We start from the raw sequence: 19,989 nt of genomic DNA on the forward strand, positions 1-19,989 counted from the left end.
ACTATAACCCTAACCCTAAGCAAAGTTATTTACCAAAGCGTGCTTTTCCCCCAAAAAATCTTAACATAAATATATTAAAATAAGTAAAAAATATCCTTAATATGAGGTCACATTTCCCCTTCAAATAATCAAATCTTCAACAAGATAATGTTGTTAATGCATGTCTTTTTTATTGTTCTAATTTCTTATCTCCTTTCTTCAAATGAAAAATAGGGCTTAAAAATGGCTTCTTTATCAACTAGTTTATCATTTTGCTCATTTTAAGAAAAAAAAAAGAGTTCCACATACAGATGCCTCAACATGTACTTGCACTTCAGCTATATTTCCTGATTTCTAAGAACGTTTTCAGAGCGTTTGTTTTTTTGCATGAGCCCATTATCCACCATTCTTACTCCAAAACCGAATCAGAAATGTAAAATGTATTTAGTTTATTTGCTATTTAATGTCAAATTAAATTTTACATACATTTTTTAGGACATCACGTATTTGTCATTGTGCGGAATATTTTTGACGTGTTTTCTTAATATTGACTGTATTTTCTAGACCAGGGGTGTCAAACAGGCGGCCCACAGGCCGAATCAGGCCCGCTAAGGGATTGATTCTGATCCACGAGACAAGCGAGTGAGTTGTCTGTCCCCGTGTGCCCTGCGATTGGCTGGCAACCAGTTCAGGGTGTCCCCTGCCCACTGCCCGGAGATGGCTGGGATGGGCTCCAGCCCCCCTGCGACCCTAATGAGGATAAGCGGTACGGCTGATGAGAGATGAGAGACAACACTCAGAGAAGCACAAGAAAAAGACGAGCTGAAGGTTGAAATATATCCACTTGATGTTGCCAAAGCCTGGTGGCTCTCACAAACGCTGTACTTGTATTTCTTTCTTTCTCTCTTCCTCCATTTTTCTCTCAATCTCTATCTCTCTCTCTTTCACTCTCTCTTTTTCTCTTTATTTGTTCCTCTTTGTCTGTGTCTTTTCATATTATTTTGCTTTCGTTTCCTTTTTTCCTTTTCTCTCTTTCTCTCTTGCTTTCCTCTTCTCCCCTTCTCTCTTTCTTTCCTTCTCTTTTCTCTCCTTCTCTCTTTGTATTTCTCTTTGTATTTCTTTCTTTCTTTCTCTCTCTTTCCCTCTCTGTCACTATTTCTCTTTTTATCTATTTTATATGTCAATCTCTTTCTCTCTCTTTACTTTTTTATCCTTCCTTTTTTGTCCCACCCTCAATACTTTTCTCTTCCTCTCTTTCTCTTATTTCTTTCTCTCTAATCTACTAGTCCGGCCCCCTGGATAATGTTTGTTCTATCGTGTGGCCCCCCCGAGTAAATATGAGTTTGACACCCCTGTTCTAGACTATACGGCAAACCTAAGAACCCCAATTTGGCCAGAAATTTGAAAATGTGCTTTATGACCCGGGGCGCCTTATGTACAGTACCGTAGAATACAGCGGAGATAATCGGAAATGCATACAGGGGAAGAAGTGGGGAGACAGATCAGAGTGCACTATGCAAACTCAGTTTTGTTGATCGTTATCATAGTGTAATGATGAGATAAGCTCTAATGCCTTTTGTATTTCATCTATACCACTGGCAGTCTAATGGTTTTCTGTCTGGGTTTTCACCGCCATTACTCGGATCCCCATTGCATACAACGTTTTGCTATGCATTGCTTTAATATGTACTGGTAAAGTCTCAATTTCATGCGCCTTAAAATCGAGTGCGCCTTATATATACAAAATATATGACAAAAGATTATTTTTGGGCGGTATTATTTGTGGTGCATGAAATACAATATTTATTCATGCATGTTTGGTCCCTATAGTGACCTCAGGCGGGGTTGCCAAGCAAGCACATTTAAAGCTCTTCATTTCTATTCAGGCTACTACGCACATGCTGCACATGCAGAGCATAAACTACACACCTTGCATGCGTGCATCACTCCTACAACCACACATGCTGTCGGCATGCTCGTCGATGAGGGTGCTCGCCACTCACCCTCCGAGCTTTACTCTGGTATTTAACCGCCTTCTTAGTATCGGAAACGGCCCTCTCCACATAGTCTACCGAGTGCTCCACATTGTACTCAATGCGGTCTATCATCTCACCCTGGCAGCGGGGTGGAGGTGCAGGTAAAAGCGAGAGAGAGAAGGGAGAAAAGTTAGTTTCTCGACACTGGAGTTGCGTCTCACCCGCTTGCTGTTTTTTTTTAACTTCTTGCATTTGGGAATGGCGTCTTTGGCCTGCTCCACGTAGTCCCGTGCCTCCCACAAACTGTGTTCTATGTTGTTCACCAACTGGCCCTGTGTGACAAAAACAGAAGTAGTCAATGCCGATGTAGGCCAAGTAACTACTTATATTCATAAGGTACAAATCCGAAAATAGTCTTTTGTCATGTGTTTTCATATATACAGTGAAGAAAATAAGTATTTGAACACTCTGCTATTTTGCTATTTCTCTCATTTAGAAATCATGGAGGGGTCTGAAATTTTCATCGTAGGTGCATGTCCACTGTGAGGGAGAGATAAACTAAAAAGAAAAATCCAGAATTCACAAGGCATGATTTTGTAACAATTTATCTGCTGCAAATAGGTATTTGAACACCTGTGTATCATCTAGAATTCTGAACCTGAAAGACCTGTTAGTCCACACATTAGAAGTCCACCTGCACTCCATGTATAATCCTGAATAAGATACACCAGTTTCAGGTCCTTAGCTGAATGAAGACACCTGTCCATCCCATACAATCAGTAAGACTTTAACTTGTAACACGGCGAAGACCAAAGAGCTTTTCAAAGACACCAGGGACAAAATGTTATACCTCTACAAGGCTGGAAAGGGCTACGGAGCAATCGCCAAGCAGCTTGGTGAAAAAAGGTCCACTGTTGGAGCAATCATTAGAAATTGGAAGAAGCTAAACATGACGGTCAATCTCATTCATACATAAATATAGATTTGATAGATTTTATAATTATTGTAAAAAAATAAAGGTTTCTACTTCAATAATTTTCAACCCAATTTTTAACAAAAGCGACTATTTCTGTGGGTAATTCGTGTTCAACAAGCTGTTTCTAATTAAAACAAGTACTAGAGTATTCTTATCTTAACCCACGTTTTTTATAGACACGGCTCAATTGATTTATTTCTAATCAATTGGGTAAAAAAATGAATTCAAGTTCAAACAATTGAGCCAGTCTCTCATTATTAACTGTTCTAGACCCTTTCTAAGAAATCACAACTAAACAATTCCAATCTCCTCGACTGCAAAGAAAAAAAGGAAGCAATTACCTTTGTGTGCTAGCAGGTTGCAGTGTTCTCTAGTGCTTAGCGCCATTGATGCGGAGACAAAGTGCAGGAAGAAAAGGGAGTATTAACAAGAGGAGAGAGAGTAACAATTACAAAGAAACAGTGGGGTTAGTTCATTCATTCAATAAACATCAACAATTAAGTTGTGTAGACATGCCAATAACTGACAATATAATAACTTCTCATCATGAAAAGTCAGTTTCAAAGCTTAAAAGAAGGATAACCGTAGCAGCATATTTTATCGTCACGGCAACACTGGATGGTGGACACAACCGTGTACAGGAGAAATCAAACTTTCCTTTTTTTAATGTGCTAACATTTTGAAAAATGGATCCAGTTTTGTGTTTTTTTTGAAGAGTAGATGAAACAACACAGGGTAAACCAGGGGTCAGGAACCTATGGCTAGCGAGCCGTAAATAGATCCTTTTATGAGTACGTATGGCCCTGAGACAAAATTGATGCCGTGCAGATTTTTTCTGTAGTTCAAAATTTGCGTGGGAGAAGTTTTGTGTAGTGCATAGGAAGCCAAACAACTCTGAGTATGTTGACGGTACTGTCCAGTATAAATAGGACACATTTTTGACTACAGTTTAACATAACTGTCAACCTGTACGTTTTTGCCGTACAAAGTACGTTTATTGTGCATTTTAAGAGGTGTACGACGTACAAGAAAATCTGTACGGAAAAACGCAAATTTGTCTATTATGGGTACCATTCGTTATACACCGACTATCACGGAACGGCAAATCAATCAAATCAAACGAGTTCGCTGCGGTAGCCTCTATCTTGATATAGTTTTTTTCCGTTGCAAACGGAGCGAGCGGTTTGATGCTACTGTGCGCATGCGTCTGCCGCATCCAAGTGGTAGTTGTGTAGTGAAAGGAAGTCCGTCTCTTTTTAGAGAAACGGCTTTTCCGGCTCAACGCATTAAAGAGAGCCGGCTCTCAAACGGCTCACTTGCTTTGATGCATCTTACAAATGATTATGTTGTATAAAGAAGTTAAGAAAAAAAACAAGTATAAAAGGAGAAAATGAAAAAAGACAGGTTTGTGGTTATCCCTTTAATCATTATATTACCAACAATAATTTAACGCATTAAACGAATTCATAATTTAAATACGAAAATGTATTATTCTACTTAATTATATTTGCATGTATTTTTTCCTTCTACAGTGAACGTCCAAGCTACTAAATTTTTGAACTTTTTTTTATAATAAACCTCATTCATGTCGAGCAAATCAGTATCTCACAACAAAATGTTAATTAACAATATACTGGACTGTCTCAGAAAATTAGAATATTGTGATAAAGTTCTTTATTTTCTGTAATGCAATTAAAAAAACAAAAATGTCATACATTCTGGATTCATTACACATCAACTGAACTATTTCCAGCCTTTTATTATTTTAATATTGCTGAATTTGGCCTACAGCTTAAGAAAACTCAAAAATCCTATCTCAAAATATTAGAATACTTCCTCAGACCAAGTAAAAAAATAATTTTATAACAGCAAAACTAAATCAAACATTTGAAAATGTCCATTGATGCACTCAGTACTTGGTTGGGAATCCTTTTGCACGGATTACTGCATCAATCCGGCGTGGCATGGAGGCAATCAGCCTGTGGCATTGCTGAGGTGTTATTGATGCCCAGGATGCTTCGATAGCGGCCTTCAGCTCATTTGCATTTGCAGGTCTGGAGTCTTTCATCTTCTTCTTAACTATACCCCACACATTCTCGATGGGGTTCAGGTCAGGGGAATTAGCAGGCCAATCAAGGACAGTGATGCCATGGTCAGTGCACCAGTTACTGGTGGTTTTGGCACTGTGGGCAGGTGCCAGATCATGCTGGAAAATGAAATCCTCATCTCCAAAGAGCTTTTCAGCAGATGGAAGCATGTAGTGCTCTAAAATCTCTTGGTACACAGTTGCATTTACTCTGGACTTGATGAAACACAGTGGACCAACACCAGCAGCTGACATGGCTCCCCAAACCATTGCTGACTGTGGGAACTTCACACTGGATTTCAAGCAACTTGGATTTTGCTCCTCTCCAGCCTTTCTCCAGACTCTGGCGCCTTGACTTCCAAATGAAATGCAAAACTTGCTTTCGTCTGAAAAGAGGACTTTGGACCACTCTGCAACTGTCCAGTGCTTCTTCTCCATAGCCCAAGTCAGACGCTTCTTCCGTTGTCTTGAGTTCAGAAGTGGCTTGACCATGGGAATACGGCTATTGTAGCCCATTTCCCGGACACGTCTGTGAACTGTGGCTTTTGATACCTGGACTCCAGCTTCAGCCCACTGTCTTTGAAGCTCCCCCAAATTCTGGAAGCGGCTCTTCTTCACAATTTTGTTAAGGCTGCGGTCATCTCTCTTGGTTGTGCAGCGTTTCCGGCCACATTTTTCCCTTCCAACAGACTTTTTGTGGAAATGCTTTGAAACTGCACTCTGTGAACAGCCTGCTCTTTGAGAAATTTCTTTTTGTGTCTTACCCTCCTGATGGAGGGTATCAATGATGGTCCTCTGGACAGCAGACAGATCAGCAGTCTTCCCCATACATGTGATTTAGTTTACTGAACCAAGCTGCGTGTTTTTAAGGCTCAGGAAACCCTCGCAAGGTGTTTCGAGTTAATTAGATGATTCAGGTGATTAGTTGAATAGCCTACTTGTATACTTTTTCATGATATTCTAATATTTTGAGATAGGATTTTTGAGTTTTCTTAAGCTGTAAGCCAAATTCAGCAATATTCAAATAATAAAAGGCTTGAAATAGTTCAGTTGATGTGTAATGAATCCAGAATGTATGACATTTTTGTTTTTTTAATTGCATTACAGAAAATAAAGAACTTTATCACAATATTCTAATTTTCTGAGACAGTCCAGTATATGATATAACGAAAAACATGTACAATATAACATGTTAAACTACATAAATAAACATGTTTGATAAAAACTATGGTGTAAGATAATTTTGTAAGGGAAAATACAACAGATTGACAGGTATGGTTTAATGCTGAGGTGCCACACCCAAAAACCTCGTACATCGCTAAAAAATCTTTTATATGGAAGCTCGTAAAATAATCCATGATCCCTGTTGAGACACCTTATGATGAAAATCCACAGAACAAACTGTAAATAAGCCAAAACGGACCCAGAGCAATTTGATTGGGTGAGCGGTAGGGATGGGCGGAGCTATGCACAGAGCGCAAGCACTCCCTACTGTCTCTTCCCCTGCGCAATCTGCGCTGAAGGTGAATACGTCCTCGTTTGCAGAATTTTGTGACATTATGACAAAATGACTTGAAACCATTATGTGTGACAAAAATGATGGTCAAAATAAGCCTTAATACTGCCTTGAGTATATATAGGGGACACAGGCTCTGGCATGATTACTATTTCAGGAATTTTATCAAACATTTTGGTCCTAAAATATATGGTGTGGCTCTCTCTCCAAAAAAATCAAAATATTTTTGCTTTTATGGCTTCTTTGGGTCAAAAAGGTTCCCAAACCCTGAGATAAACCTTTGAAGCAGGGGTCTCAAACTTGCGGGACAGAATGATCATTTGAAGCCCTCGCCTTACTACACAATTTTAAAGGGACAGTATGTATCACTATTCATTAAAAAAAAACAATCACAGTTCACGGTTAACGCTAAGGTTGTCAGGGCACCACTTCCTGTGGTGTGTCTTGGGTCTGTACAGCCTGGCAGCACCCATTACTCTCCATGTATTTTTATTTTTTGCAGGTAAGGGTTTGCTCCTCCCACATGAAACAGAACAGTACTGTTTCCCACGGTTACCTGTAGGAGGAGAAACCACCTGATCTTACTCAGATACAGCATCTTCATCATCTGGTTGCCGTTGTTTTTCAGTTTAAAGCATCATCAAAAATTGAGCCGTACATGGGCATTTATGGGCAGCAGCATGTCACAATACTCACGCTAGATCCTAATTCACTTGGGAAAAACTATTTTGTTCTGAAATAATGAGTATGACCATTTTGCACATCTAGTTAGCTGCTCCTATTGCACCCTTTGCACTACTGTATAATACTATATATAGCTATAATTATTTAGTATATAATTAGTACTTCAATACTCCAACTCAATACAACATTTATATCTGTACATTCAAGGAAACTGTGCGGGTCAGATGTATCGATATTTTGTTCTATATACACGTGTACAAGAATGACAATAAAGTATATCTGAATCTAAATATGACATCATAATACGCATTGCATTGATTTAAATAATAAGCAAAAAAATGAGAAGTATGTTATAATGTGCATTTATTTTAAATACTTGAGTTTACATAACAACAGCTATTTGTACGCTATCTTGCTGCAAACAAATTGTGATGGGCCGGGCAAAGAAAAGGGGAAAATGGGGGGCTTTGGTCACTGGGTTTCCGCAGTTTATTTTCTTCCTTGTGCTTTTTAGCGCTTGTTTTCAGTAGGACGGCATCTACTTTTTAAATAATAAAAAATTCATTTATTTCTGATTGATTGATTTTCATATTAATTGTTGATATTTTTTATTTTGAGATTCTTTTTTGTCCAGCAACCTCAAATAATAGACTTTGAGAGCCCTGCTTTAAGGGACACTGTTTCAATATTTGACCACTAGATGTCGTTGTATTGTGTAGTGTAACTAAAAACGAGCGCTAAAAAGCACAAGGAAGAACGCAAACTGCAGAGACTCAAAGTGACACAATCACGCATTTTTTCTTTTCTTTTTCTTGCCTTTCACAAGATTTTTGGTCATGTGGGGAATGCGTAGCAGCAAGATGGTGGACAATCATGTCAGGTGAGTCTCGTGTTATGTAAGGTAAAAAAATACAAATATTTCAAAAATGCACGTTTATATAGTTTATATATTTTTGCTTATTATATTTGTCATGGTTGCCATGGTGCCCAATTGGCCCCGCCCGTCTTGTGCGAGTTGCGGCTCGTTTAGAGATTGACTTTCTGTGTATATAATGCTCGGCGCTCTCGTGCTTCAGTGTCAGCCCGTCAACGAACTTCTGCCCCACAAGAGGTGGGTTCTGTCCTGTTTTCCTGTGATATCTGCAGTCCGGTATTGTTCGCGTTTATTTTGTACTGTTTAATTTTGGGTTCCAGTTTTGTTTTCCTTTTATTCTTGTCCTGTTTATTTTCGTTACCCTGATCCATTATCGATCTTGTCGGTCTCTGGCGTCCTGTCCTTCCACGCCAGACCGGCTTCCTAACGTGCATGACTCCCCATTTCCCATAAAATAAAGAGCTTGTGTGAGAACGTCACGCGATTGGGTCCTGTATCTGTTCTGGTTCTGACAATATTAATCAATATTGTTTTTATGACGAACAGTTATTCTTTGAGCGTTCGAAAAGAATACACACTGTCCCTTTAAGATACGCCCTTGATGGAAGGAAAGCGTGTGCACCTGGCTCTCCACCAACATGGCCATGTCCATGAACATGTCGTGGAGTTCTCGGATGCTGTTCTCCAGCTTGATGATTTCGTTGTGTCGGGTCTCGATCTCGTTCATGGCCTGCTGGGTGATGTTGTCCATGATGATCTTTTCGTAAAAAAAGAGAGGGAATTTAGGAGGCAATACCTCAGACAATTATTGCTATCGCTCTCTTTATCTATCTATATTTTTCTCTCACTCTCTCTCTCTTTTTAACTAGATCTATCTATTGATCTCTTTTTCTCTAATCTGTCTCTAGATTTTTCTCTTGCTCAATCGATATGTCTCTTCCCTGTTCTCTCTCACTCTTTCTCCATGGATCTCTCTTTCTCTCACACATTCTTTCTCACTCTATATATCTATCTATTAAACTCTCTGTCTCTCCCTCTCTGTCTTTCTCTCACTCTCTCTCTCTCTCTCTTTTCATCTCTCTCTTTCAATGTTCTCTCTACACCAGCTCAGTAGCCTAGATGGTAAGGCGCCCGCTTTGAGACTGGGAGGTTCGGGTTCGCGCCCCGGCCGAGTCATTCCTAAGACTTAAAAAAGTGGTCGGCGGCGCCCTCTGTTGGCTGCGGCTGCATCGGCTCGCTACAACGGGTCAGGTGCAATCGACATTTCGTTCTGTGTACATTGTTACACAGAATGACAATACAAGGAAATTATTATTATTATTATTATTATTATTATTACAGAGCTCTCCATCCATCCACAGATCTCTCTCTCTTCCCTCTCTCTTTCTCTCTCCCTTCTTCTCACTATAGATCTCTCTATAGAGCTCTCCATCCATCCATAGGTCTCTCTCTCTCTCTCTCCATTCTATTCTATTCTATTCTCGCCCTTTTCCCTATCTTGTTCTCACTAGATCTCTGTATATAGCTCTTCATCCAAACATCTCTCTCTCTCTCTCTCTCCCTCCGAGTCTCTCTCTCTCTCTCTCTCTCTCCCCATAGATGTCTCTCCCCATAGATGTCTCTAATCTGTCTCTCTTGCTCCATAGATGTCACTTACCCATTCTCTTTCACTCTGTCTTTTTAGATCTATCTCAATAAATCTCTCTCTTTCCCACACTCTTTTTCTCCCACTCTTTTTTTCTGACTATATTATAGATCTATCTATAGACTTCTCTCTCTCTCTCTCTCTCTCTCTCTCCCTCTCTCTTTCTTTCTCTCTCTTTTCACATCTCTCTTTCCAATGTTGTTCTCTATATGAATCTCTCTATAGACCTCTCCATCCATAGATCTCTCTCTCCCCCCCCTCTCTCTCTCTCTCTCTCTCTCATTTTTTTTTTAAATCGGGTATTATACTATTGGTTATAGTATTTCTCCTAATCTTGATATTTATTTTAATTTAAAATGTTTTAGGATATTTTAAATATATCACATCTGTTTCCTTGTAGTCTGACGAAAAATACATTTGAAATGATTCAACTGAGGTCAGCATTCTCACCCCTGACGTGAAGATAGCAGGATTGTCACTTTCCAGCATGGTTTCCAGCTCGTCGTTTGTTGTGTTTCTGCCAGCTAGGATGGGAAAACACACAAAGAAAAAGACAATTACATTTTTCAATCAAAGCTGTGGTCATACTCAGATTGGTGAAAAATAACCCAGTTCTGATCAAGAAGAGACCAATCCATAATTTTTATTACTTTTAACCTGGCTTCTGGGTTATTATTGCATAAATACCGCCCCCTAAGATTTGGGTGAATTATTTATTGGTATTGGGTTTTGTATGAAACAACACCTAAAATTGTGTCTAAAAATAACCGGCAAAATTGAGTTGCATTGTTTACAAAAATCTAGCCAAATTTAGCCAAACGTGTTACGACATCCCAACTAACTGGTCCTGATATAAAATGAAATAGTGTCATGTTACGCAAAATAGAGTCCCAATTATAAGAACATGAACCGAAATACTCAAATATTCAGAAAAAAAAACAATAATTTGGGGAAACATTTGATCTTGTAGTTGTATCAGTTTCTGGTATTGGTATCAATTGGCTACTTGAGGGTTGAGTATTGGAATTGTATGAAAAAAAGATAACAATATAAAAAAAAAAAAAAAAGCGAATTGAAAAAAGTGTGTTTGAAATGAAACTGATAAATCGTAGTTTTTTTTATCCCCTGACTCATCATAATCTATTTCTTTTCTTTTGAAACAAACCCCTCCGAATATAGCGGCATGTTACAGGAAATAGAGATGGGTAAGTGCCAAGCATCAGTAAATGTGCTGATATTTTTAACATATATATATTGAATATTCAAAAATCTGGCAGCACGGCGACGCAGTGGTTAGCGCTTGTGCGGCACAGTTCATGTCATGGGAACCTGTCGTGGGTTCAAATCCAGCTCCAGACTTCCTGTGCGGAGTTTGTATGTTCTCCCCGTGCTTGCGTGGGTTTCCTCCGGGCACTCCTCCCACGTTCCAAAAACATGCATTTCAGGTGAATTGGCCGGTCCAAATTGTCCCTAGGTGTGAATGAGCGAATGAGTTGTCTGTCTCTGTGTGCCCTGCGATTGGCTGGCAACCAGTTCAGGGTGTCCCCTGCCCACTGCCCGGAGATGGCTGGGATGGGCTCCAGCCCCCCCCGCGACCCTACTGAGGATAAGCGGTGTAGCTAATGAGATGAGATGAGATTCAAAAATCTTCAATACTTTGGGGCAATGTTTATGTAGTGGAATCATTAGTGTAGGGGAATCATTTTTTGCTATTACTGACTGCTGAGAGCTCAGTTATGTGATTGGCCTGGAGAAAAAAGCAAATTATTATTGTTTTTTAAATCAGAAATGTCCCCAAAAAATATGGGCATTTCCGCCTGAAATGAAACTGACAAATAACCCATTTCTTTCTTTACAGACTCCTTAAAATTGTTTTTCTGAAACAATGCCTCAAATCAGAACAGGAGGAGGACCCAGATGCGTAACATCTTCACATAAGCTTTATTTTACGGGAGTGGGGGAGTCATGCGCGTGAACACAAACGCCAGCGATTTGGCGATCGCTGGGCAGAAAAAGTAGGACAGAAGTCCGGTGTGGAAAAACAGGAAGCCAGAGGCTAACGAGATCAATACCAGATACATGAGCAGATACCGGACAGACGGGCTCGATACCGGACAGGACGGGACAGACAGGATCGATACCAGATACACGAGCAGATACCGGACGGACAGGATCAATACCGTACAGTACTAGACGGACAGGATCGATACCAGATACTGGAGACTGGAATCAGTTATCAGACAGGACGAGACAGACGGGATCAATACCGGAGACTGTAGCAAGATATCAGACAGGACAAGACAGACGGGATTGATACCAGACACTGAAGACTGGAGTCAGATATCAGACAGGACGAGACAGACGAGATCGATACCAGACACTGAGGACTGGAGTCAGATATCAAACAGGATGAGATAGACGGGATTGATACTGGACAGAGTCAAAACACTCAGGCATTGGCAACCGTGACATCAAAATAATACTAATAATACAAAAATCATACTATCCACCCTAAAGATGGGTGAGAACCAGGTATCGTATATATGCAATTAAAAAAGATAATAATAATTTGGGAAAACATTTTGTATTAGTGGTATGAGTTTCTTGTATTGGTACCGAAGACTAATCAATAGGTGGTTGAACAGATTGTAAACAAAATTGGCTATATAACATTTATCTCAAAAATATAACAAAAAAAGGGAAACATAAGTAGGTTGTTTTCTTTGAAATGACATTGATAAAACAAAGTCCCTAAAATCCATACGTATTGCGATAGAAATACAGGTCATTGATGCATAAAAAAAACAAACTCCCAATATTTGGGTGTTCTTTTAGGACCACTTCCAAAACATTTCCATTTTATCATACAAAACCTCGTAAAACAGGAAGTTCAGTATAAAAAAGAGGTTCTCAACTGATCTGACTTGAGGACCCTGAAGACAAGCTGCGACCCAAATCAAGAAACAAATCCTACATTTCAAATGCATCGAATGAAAGGACTGTGCAGTTTAAAGCAGATATAGTAGAAACTATTTCCCCTATTTATAAAAAAAAGTACTAAATGACCAGCCAAACCAAAACGACTTCAAATACTGTATATACTCGCATATAAGCCTACATCACATAAAAGTGACCCCTTAAAAAATGCTTTTTCCTCAACCACATACTAAAATAAATCGGTACCCAAACTATAAAAAATGGAGTACCTACACAACGATAATTACTAAGTGTGTAAATTAAAAAAAAAAAAAAAATGTATGGGTAAAAAAGAAGAAGCTATAACATTTTTAAAACATTTACAGTACCCTCAACAAGTGCTCTAATTGCAGACACTACATTATTTTCCCATTTCGTAATGATTTCCCTCTTCGACTTGAGTGTTGTTGTCTTTCCCCACTTTTCCTTCCCCTTGTTAGTAATTTTCTTGCGACCCAATATTATGAGCAGAAAAGGGAAATAAAACAAACAAAATCACAATAAAATGAGATGTGGTCATTCATGAACACAACTGGGATGGCGCCTATTGACTAAACAGGACAATCGAGCACAGCTTTATAGCCATCTACTGTATGATTGACCCTCCATATTAGGCCCTCGATCGACTGAAAAGGGGTCCGTGACTCACTTTTGGGTCTTGACTCAGCAGTGGAGAAACACAAGTCTTAAACTTCTCAATAAGGCTCAGTTGGTAAGAAAACCACCAAGAAAGTCATATTCAATTGCTTTAAAGGGGTGGATTAGTCCATTCCAGGCTCAAACTGGGTTATTTTTTTTGTGTTTAAGTGTTTCATGGAGTGCCCATTTGAAACTCTCCTCCCAGTCGGATTAATGACCATTTCTCCACTCCATTCAATGTAATTAAAAGTAAATGTGTGCGCCTCTCTATTTTGCTCTCTTGCCGTCTGACTTTCTCTCCTGGACGGCGGAGGGAGCAATTTAAAAATAATTGGTGTCGGAACTCAGGGCAGACATCATCAGCGAAAGAAAAACTTTCACCAATTTGAATTCGACTGGCTACACATTCGAATGGGGGAATTAGGTTTGCAGTTTTATTTTGTTGATTGCCTGTAAACACAATTTTGTTCATGAAGTGTTGGGCACATTACTTTAAAGAAGTAATCAGTTATAGTGACTCCCTACTTCTTCTAAATAGTTACTCTATAGTAAAAGTAATGAGTTACCAGGAAAAGAAACTATTTCCGTTGCTTTAAAAACAAGTTGTATGTCAAAAAATGTGACATTTTCTGAGCAAATACGAAAACCACACTTCTTTGACCAGAGTTAACTTGAAGAGATGGGAATTACGACGATTTTTGAAGACCTGGCTTTTTTGGCTTGGCTCACTAAAAAGAGCTCTTTCGGGTACAAAACGGCTCTTTGGGTTGTTTTTGTTGCTTTAATCGCCACACTACCAAATGTTATGTGACATTATGCACGGATTGACTTAAAATAAAAAAGGGGGGGCTGGGCTGGAAGGACAAAAAATGAGAAAAAAGAAACAAATGGAAAAGAGATAAAAGAAGAAAAACAATTAACTTACATTTTTATATAAACATATTAAAACTGAAAAACATGAGACATAAATAAATATATATAATCTAATTATTAATCTACAAAAAAGATAACATTAAAAAAAATATTTTTTAACCTTTTTGTGGTCAACAAATTTACAGTCAACAACACAGAATCACCCAAAAATGCATTTTGACCGAAGATAAAATAGGCATTTGGGAGGGAACCAGCTGTTGATTGGTGAAAAGCAGACTCCCTTTGTTCACTTCCAAGAGCTGATAGAGACATTCGCGAACAAAACGAGTCGGGGTGCTTAAATTTTTCGCAAATCAGCCCTCATATGCCTTTTCTTTCGGCGCCTTGTTAGATACTTTGTTCGAACTATATGCTAGTTGCTATTTTGAGCGGTGACAGGATCCAAAAAGATGCGACGTAAACAACTCGGAGAAAATAGGAAAACCGCGCCGCGTCTAGTGTGCCAAAGCGGACACGCCGCTGTTGGCACTTAGATGACCCCGTTATGGTAAAAAATAACGCCGTTACGTATTACGTTATTCCCAACACTGAAAATAATGTAGCTAATCTTGGGCAATATTGCAGTTTTAGCTGAGGTGGCAGCACCTCCTGTGTTTTAAGGGCCCCCAGCAGACCCGTCCTCCTTTCCGAGTCCAACAATTTCTTAGCTCAGCTCCATTCGTCTTCTCACGGGCGCTGTTGCAGAGAAGCGGCAAGTCAGCATCATGATCCTCCTTCAGTGTTCCAAATCATTTTTTGATCAGAATGTGTGCTCTTAAAAGGGACCCTGTGTAATATTTGACCACTAGATGTCGTTGTATCAAATAGTGCAATCACAGAGAGTGCTTCAAAGCACAAGGATGTATACAAACAACCGACATTCATAGTGACCAAAATGCACCATATTTATTCTCACTTTCATGCCTTTGAAGATTTTTTTCAATAGCAACAGTGTCTAGGGAAGGTACACATTAACACATCTTCCGGGGTACTGCACAGGCTATAATATAAAAATAGAGGGAGCATAAAACCACTACAAACCTACCAAAACCAGGGCATCCCTCTAAACTTTTGGCCCAAACAAGGAGAAAACTAATCAGAGAAGCAACTAAGAGGTAAAATGATCATATTGGACGACCTGCAGTCATACACGGCTGAAATTGAATAATCCTTGCATAAGAAAACTATTAGCCGTACTCTGCATTAATATGCCCTTTATGGAAAAGTGGCAAGAAGAAAGAGTACCAATTAAAAGGTCCGATTGGCGTTTGCAAGAAACCACCTGGAAGACACAAATAACATCCGGAACAAGATGCTCTTGTCAGATGAGACAAAATTGTACTTTTTGCGGCCGAGTGCAAAGCGTTCGGTTTGGTGTAAAAGTAATACTGCACATTACCCTGAAAACATCCTCCCAACTGTCAAACAAGGTGGTTGCAGCATCATGAACTGGGGTTGCTTTTCTTTAACACGGACTGGGAAGAGTTAACAAGAAGATAGATGTAACCAAATACAGGGCGATTCAGGAAGGAAATCTGTTGGAATCTGCAAGAGACCTGAGAATAGGGCACAGGATCACATTCCAGCAGGACAACGACCATAAATGTCAAGCAAAATCAACAATGGTTTTGAACTAAGAAGATAATGGTGTTAGAATGGTAAAGGCAAAGTCCTGACCTCGATCCTATAGTGTCAGAGCCAGAACAGGAGGAGGACCCAGTTGCAAAACGTTTTCACACAAGCTTTATTTTAAGGGAATGGGGCAGTCATGCACGTGAACACAAACGCGAGTGATTCAGCGATCGCCGGGCGGAAGAAGTGAGACAGAAGTCCGGCTTGGAAAAACAGGAAGCAAGGGGCCGACGAGATCGATACCAGATACACGAGCACATACCGGACAGATGGGGTAGATACTGGACAGGACGGGACAGCCAGGATCAATACCAGATACTGGAGACTGGAGTCAGATATCAGACAGGACGAGACAGACCGGGTCGATATCGGGTACTGAAGAGTGGAGTCAGATATCAGACAGGAAGAGACAGACGGGATCAATAACAGATACTGGAGACTGACGCAAGATATTGGACAGGATGAGACAGGTGGAATCGATACCGGATACCGTAGCAAGATAACAGACAGGATGAGACAGACGGGATCGATACCCGATACTGGAGACTGGAGTCAGATATCAGACAGGATGAGACAGGCAGAATCAATACCGGAGAGGTTCGTTGACAGACTGACAAGGGGTGGGTGAGAGCACTGAGCTTAAATAGGAGGGAAGCCAATCAGGCACTGAGCCACAGCTGGTGCCAAACGGGCGGGGCCGAGAGAGGGCGATGGGCAACCGTGACATATAGAACATTTGTGGGAAGATCTGAAAAATGCTGTGCCCAAATGGTCACCAATAAACCTTAAGGAACTTGAGCCTTGTTGAAAGAAAGAATGGCAATATGTTTGGATTGCCAGATGTGCAAATTTCACAGAGACTTACTGAAAAAGACCTCTGGCTGTAATCGCAACAAAATGATGTTGGACAAAGTATTAAATCAAAGGTTCCCCTCTTTATTTCTACAATGCCTACTTTTCATTTTTTCAGCACAATATAAAATGCTGAATAAGTTTGATTCTTTTTACGTCTGTGTCTCACATGATTTTTGATTTTTGAAACATATTTTTAGTTTTTTTTACCTTTAAGTTCGAAGCCTGAAATATGGCAATATGTAAAAAAGTTCTCGGGGGTTTTGCAAGGCACTGGGACTGAATTTAGGGTTCACTTGGGAGGACGGGAAATTACAGATTAGTTTTTAATCATTCAATATCATGCTGCTATCATGCTGCAAACACAATCCTGGAAGGAATATGAAGGGGTATCACTGTCCTGTTTTGTTGTTCCGTATTTGACGTTTTTTCTATACTTTTCCTTATGCGACTCCTGTCCTCCCTTAATAAAGTCCTTCGGGACGGCTTTAAATCCCCCATGTCATTGCCTTTTCCACATGAGGAGGGTCGCAGCTTGAGTTGGAGGACGGAGCAAGTGACTCATGACCACTGGGCGACAATCACACATGAGCCTTCGCACAAATACACACAAACACAACCTTTATTATGTCATCCCTCATTTCCACAACCTTCCTCGCCTTAAACCTTATTTTTGTGCGCATCATTCCGAGGAGGTTAACCCCAAAAACCTTTCGCACAAAAGCCCACTTTCACCAGCCCATGTCCATTCCATCTTACTCCTAAAGCCCCACAAAAGCACAGAGGGAGGCTGTTGTTAGTTACCATGGCAACCCCAACCCCGAGCTGGAGAACGCAGAACCTCGCAGGACCGTCTCCATCGGTTAGCGCTGATGCATTATTTAAAAATTCGTTTTATATCCCCGGCAGGGAAAATCAGCCTGCGGAAGACACTCGAGAACAAATAGTCACTCGTTCATTCTCACAACCTGAAGTCATGCCCCCAAACGTTTGCCCCTCCCCACTGAAACGAAACAAACAGTATGTGAGTACCATATTTATTTGTGTATAATGTGTACTTTTTTAGACGACAAAAACTGCAACGTTTGGAAGCGCCTTGTACACTGAAAATATTGGTATTAAAACCCAGGTCACGGTGGTAAAAATACTCAACTCTAACCACTAGCTAACCAGTATCGCGACCAGCACAAAGGGGAGACCCAATTGCGTAACGTTTCTTACATATTTATTTAGATATAGAGGAAAGGCAGCGCCGGCGATCCGGTGCTCGCTGGACGCGGGAAGCAAGCCGCCCACGGGACCAGAGCCTGTTCCGAATGCGAGGGTGGGTCCTCCGGAACCGGGACGGGAGAGCAAAACGTGGTCGGGGAAATCAGGAAAGGACGGGTAGAAAACGGGTGCAAAAAGCGGGACCGACGGGAGTCAGAGTCAAAGTGCTGGCCTTGTAGGAACAGAGGTTCGTTGACGGACTGACAACAGGCGAGTGAAAGGACTGGGCTTAAAAAAGACAGGGAACCAATCAGGTAGCCCGCAGCGGCTGGCGCCAACGAGCGGGCACAAGTGATCCTAATCAGTCATCATGACAGTGATGTAGATAAGTGTTTCTTAACTGGTGGGTCAGGACCCAAAAGTGGGTCGCAGCCCTTTTCACTGGGAAAATGATTATTTTATTCTTATAAAAGAATAAAACACTGCGGGTCATTTACATGCCTTAACAGTGGATGGCGATAATGCACTGTTCAATCTCTTCAACCAGTTCAGACAATCGGCACGCTTGAAATGGACAACATTTCATTTTACCCTGATTTTGTCAGTTTTATTTGCATTTTCTGCCCAGAACAATTGGCCCCAAGAAATGTAATGTTAAGGGGAAGGAAAAGTGGAAAACTGACTACAATGATCGAGTTGAAGAAGGAAATGATTTTTAAATACAAAAATGGTTTACGAGTGTCAGCCAAAGAAGCTCTGCAGGAAGTAAATAGTTTAACAATGTTATACTTTTTAGCTTTATACCATAGTATAAAGCTTTATTAATTACATACATGTTTAGATACACGCTTTTATCAATATTTTGAATTTATTTTTGTATGGCGCTATTTTAGAGCAGTTTTCAGGGGTTGCTTATATGCAATGTAGGCAGTATAAATGTATAAGTATATATGTTTTGCTATACCATGTCTGCTTGAAACTGCACAATTATTTCATCGGATAAACTTGAGGAATAGAATTTTTTTCTTAAATAGGTTTGCAGCTTATCTTTAGGGAGGAATGGTGGTTCCTGAAGTCAGACCAGTTCAGAACCAGAGATGTGGATGACATACAAAAAGGCATTTACTTTTATGTCATTATAACACTATCTCTAGTCACGGTACCAGAGACAAATGTTAATTACGTTGTGCATTTCACATGTTACAATGACAAAAATTTGTCACACACAGTGCTTAGAATAGAAAAGAAGGCTAGAATAGAGTTTAGTTGTTATTGTAACAAAGTTAGCATAGTCTCTGGTACCTTGACTAACAAAAGTACGATAACTAAATAGAACCTATGCATTTTCTGATGTATATAGATTTCGGTGCTCTCCTGGCTGCAACCAAAATTTGGGCTGAGAAATAGGAGACAGCTTTTGATACCGATTTCTGATCAAAATCTCGGGGTGCACGTTATACAGGAATAAAGTTGGTATCGGGAAAAGCAAGGCAAAAGAGGACACATCGATACTGCTGTCTGACATGGGCGACATCTAGGTGAGACTGTTCGCCTATTGATCCATTGCACGCTGTGGCATCGAACGTACAGTACATATAGCAATCGGTCACTGCTTCTGATACTTTTTAGAACCCTTTTATGAGAAATTGCACCCATGTTACTTCAAAGATTATTATTAAAAGCTAAAAAAATACATAATCAAAAGGAATGTAAAACATTTAAAGACCGTGGTTTGGCATTCAGGGAGCACAATCTCAAAAAGAACAGTTACACAACTACAGTTTGTCTTTTTAATGCTATAATACAGTCAACCCTCATTTGTCGTGGGGGTTACTGAAAGTTGCGAAGCATTAATGGGTGGTTTTAAATTTTTTTGAACAAATAATCGATTAACCAATTTAACTGAAGATCGAGTTTATTCTTTTTAAACGTGTCTTGCCTTGTTGGAGCACCACATTCATTTTTGAGATAACTACTGTATATCAGGGAAACAGAATGGTAAACCTTTTCAGTCTCATGATTTGAAGGATTGG

The 19,989-nt window shown here is 40.0% G+C and overlaps 1 protein-coding gene across 3 annotated transcripts in view; it reads right to left on the minus strand.

Annotated features, from left to right (window-relative positions):
- LOC148357934 (syntaxin-1A-like) overlaps nucleotides 1-19,989 on the minus strand; it is a 142,687-nt gene that overhangs the window by 7,660 nt on the left and 115,038 nt on the right. For 2 of the 3 annotated variants that reach the window (XM_088344967.1, XM_088344969.1), the window contains exons 7-9: nucleotides 10,187-10,260; nucleotides 8,714-8,848; nucleotides 1,983-2,093 (exon numbers count right to left, since the gene is read on the minus strand). In XM_088344967.1, coding sequence (XP_088201093.1) covers nucleotides 1,983-2,093; nucleotides 8,714-8,848; nucleotides 10,187-10,260 — 320 coding nt within the window. Of the gene's footprint in view, nucleotides 1-1,982; nucleotides 2,094-2,176; nucleotides 2,288-8,713; nucleotides 8,849-10,186; nucleotides 10,261-19,989 lie in introns of all 3 variants that reach the window. The other variant, XM_088344968.1, reaches the window with a different exon arrangement.

Source organism: Urocampus carinirostris, chromosome 10, assembly GCF_059441175.1.
Source record: "Urocampus carinirostris isolate Australia breed hairy pipefish chromosome 10, RoL_Ucar_1.0, whole genome shotgun sequence".
In the NCBI taxonomy this organism is placed as follows: Eukaryota; Metazoa; Chordata; class Actinopteri; order Syngnathiformes; family Syngnathidae; genus Urocampus; species Urocampus carinirostris.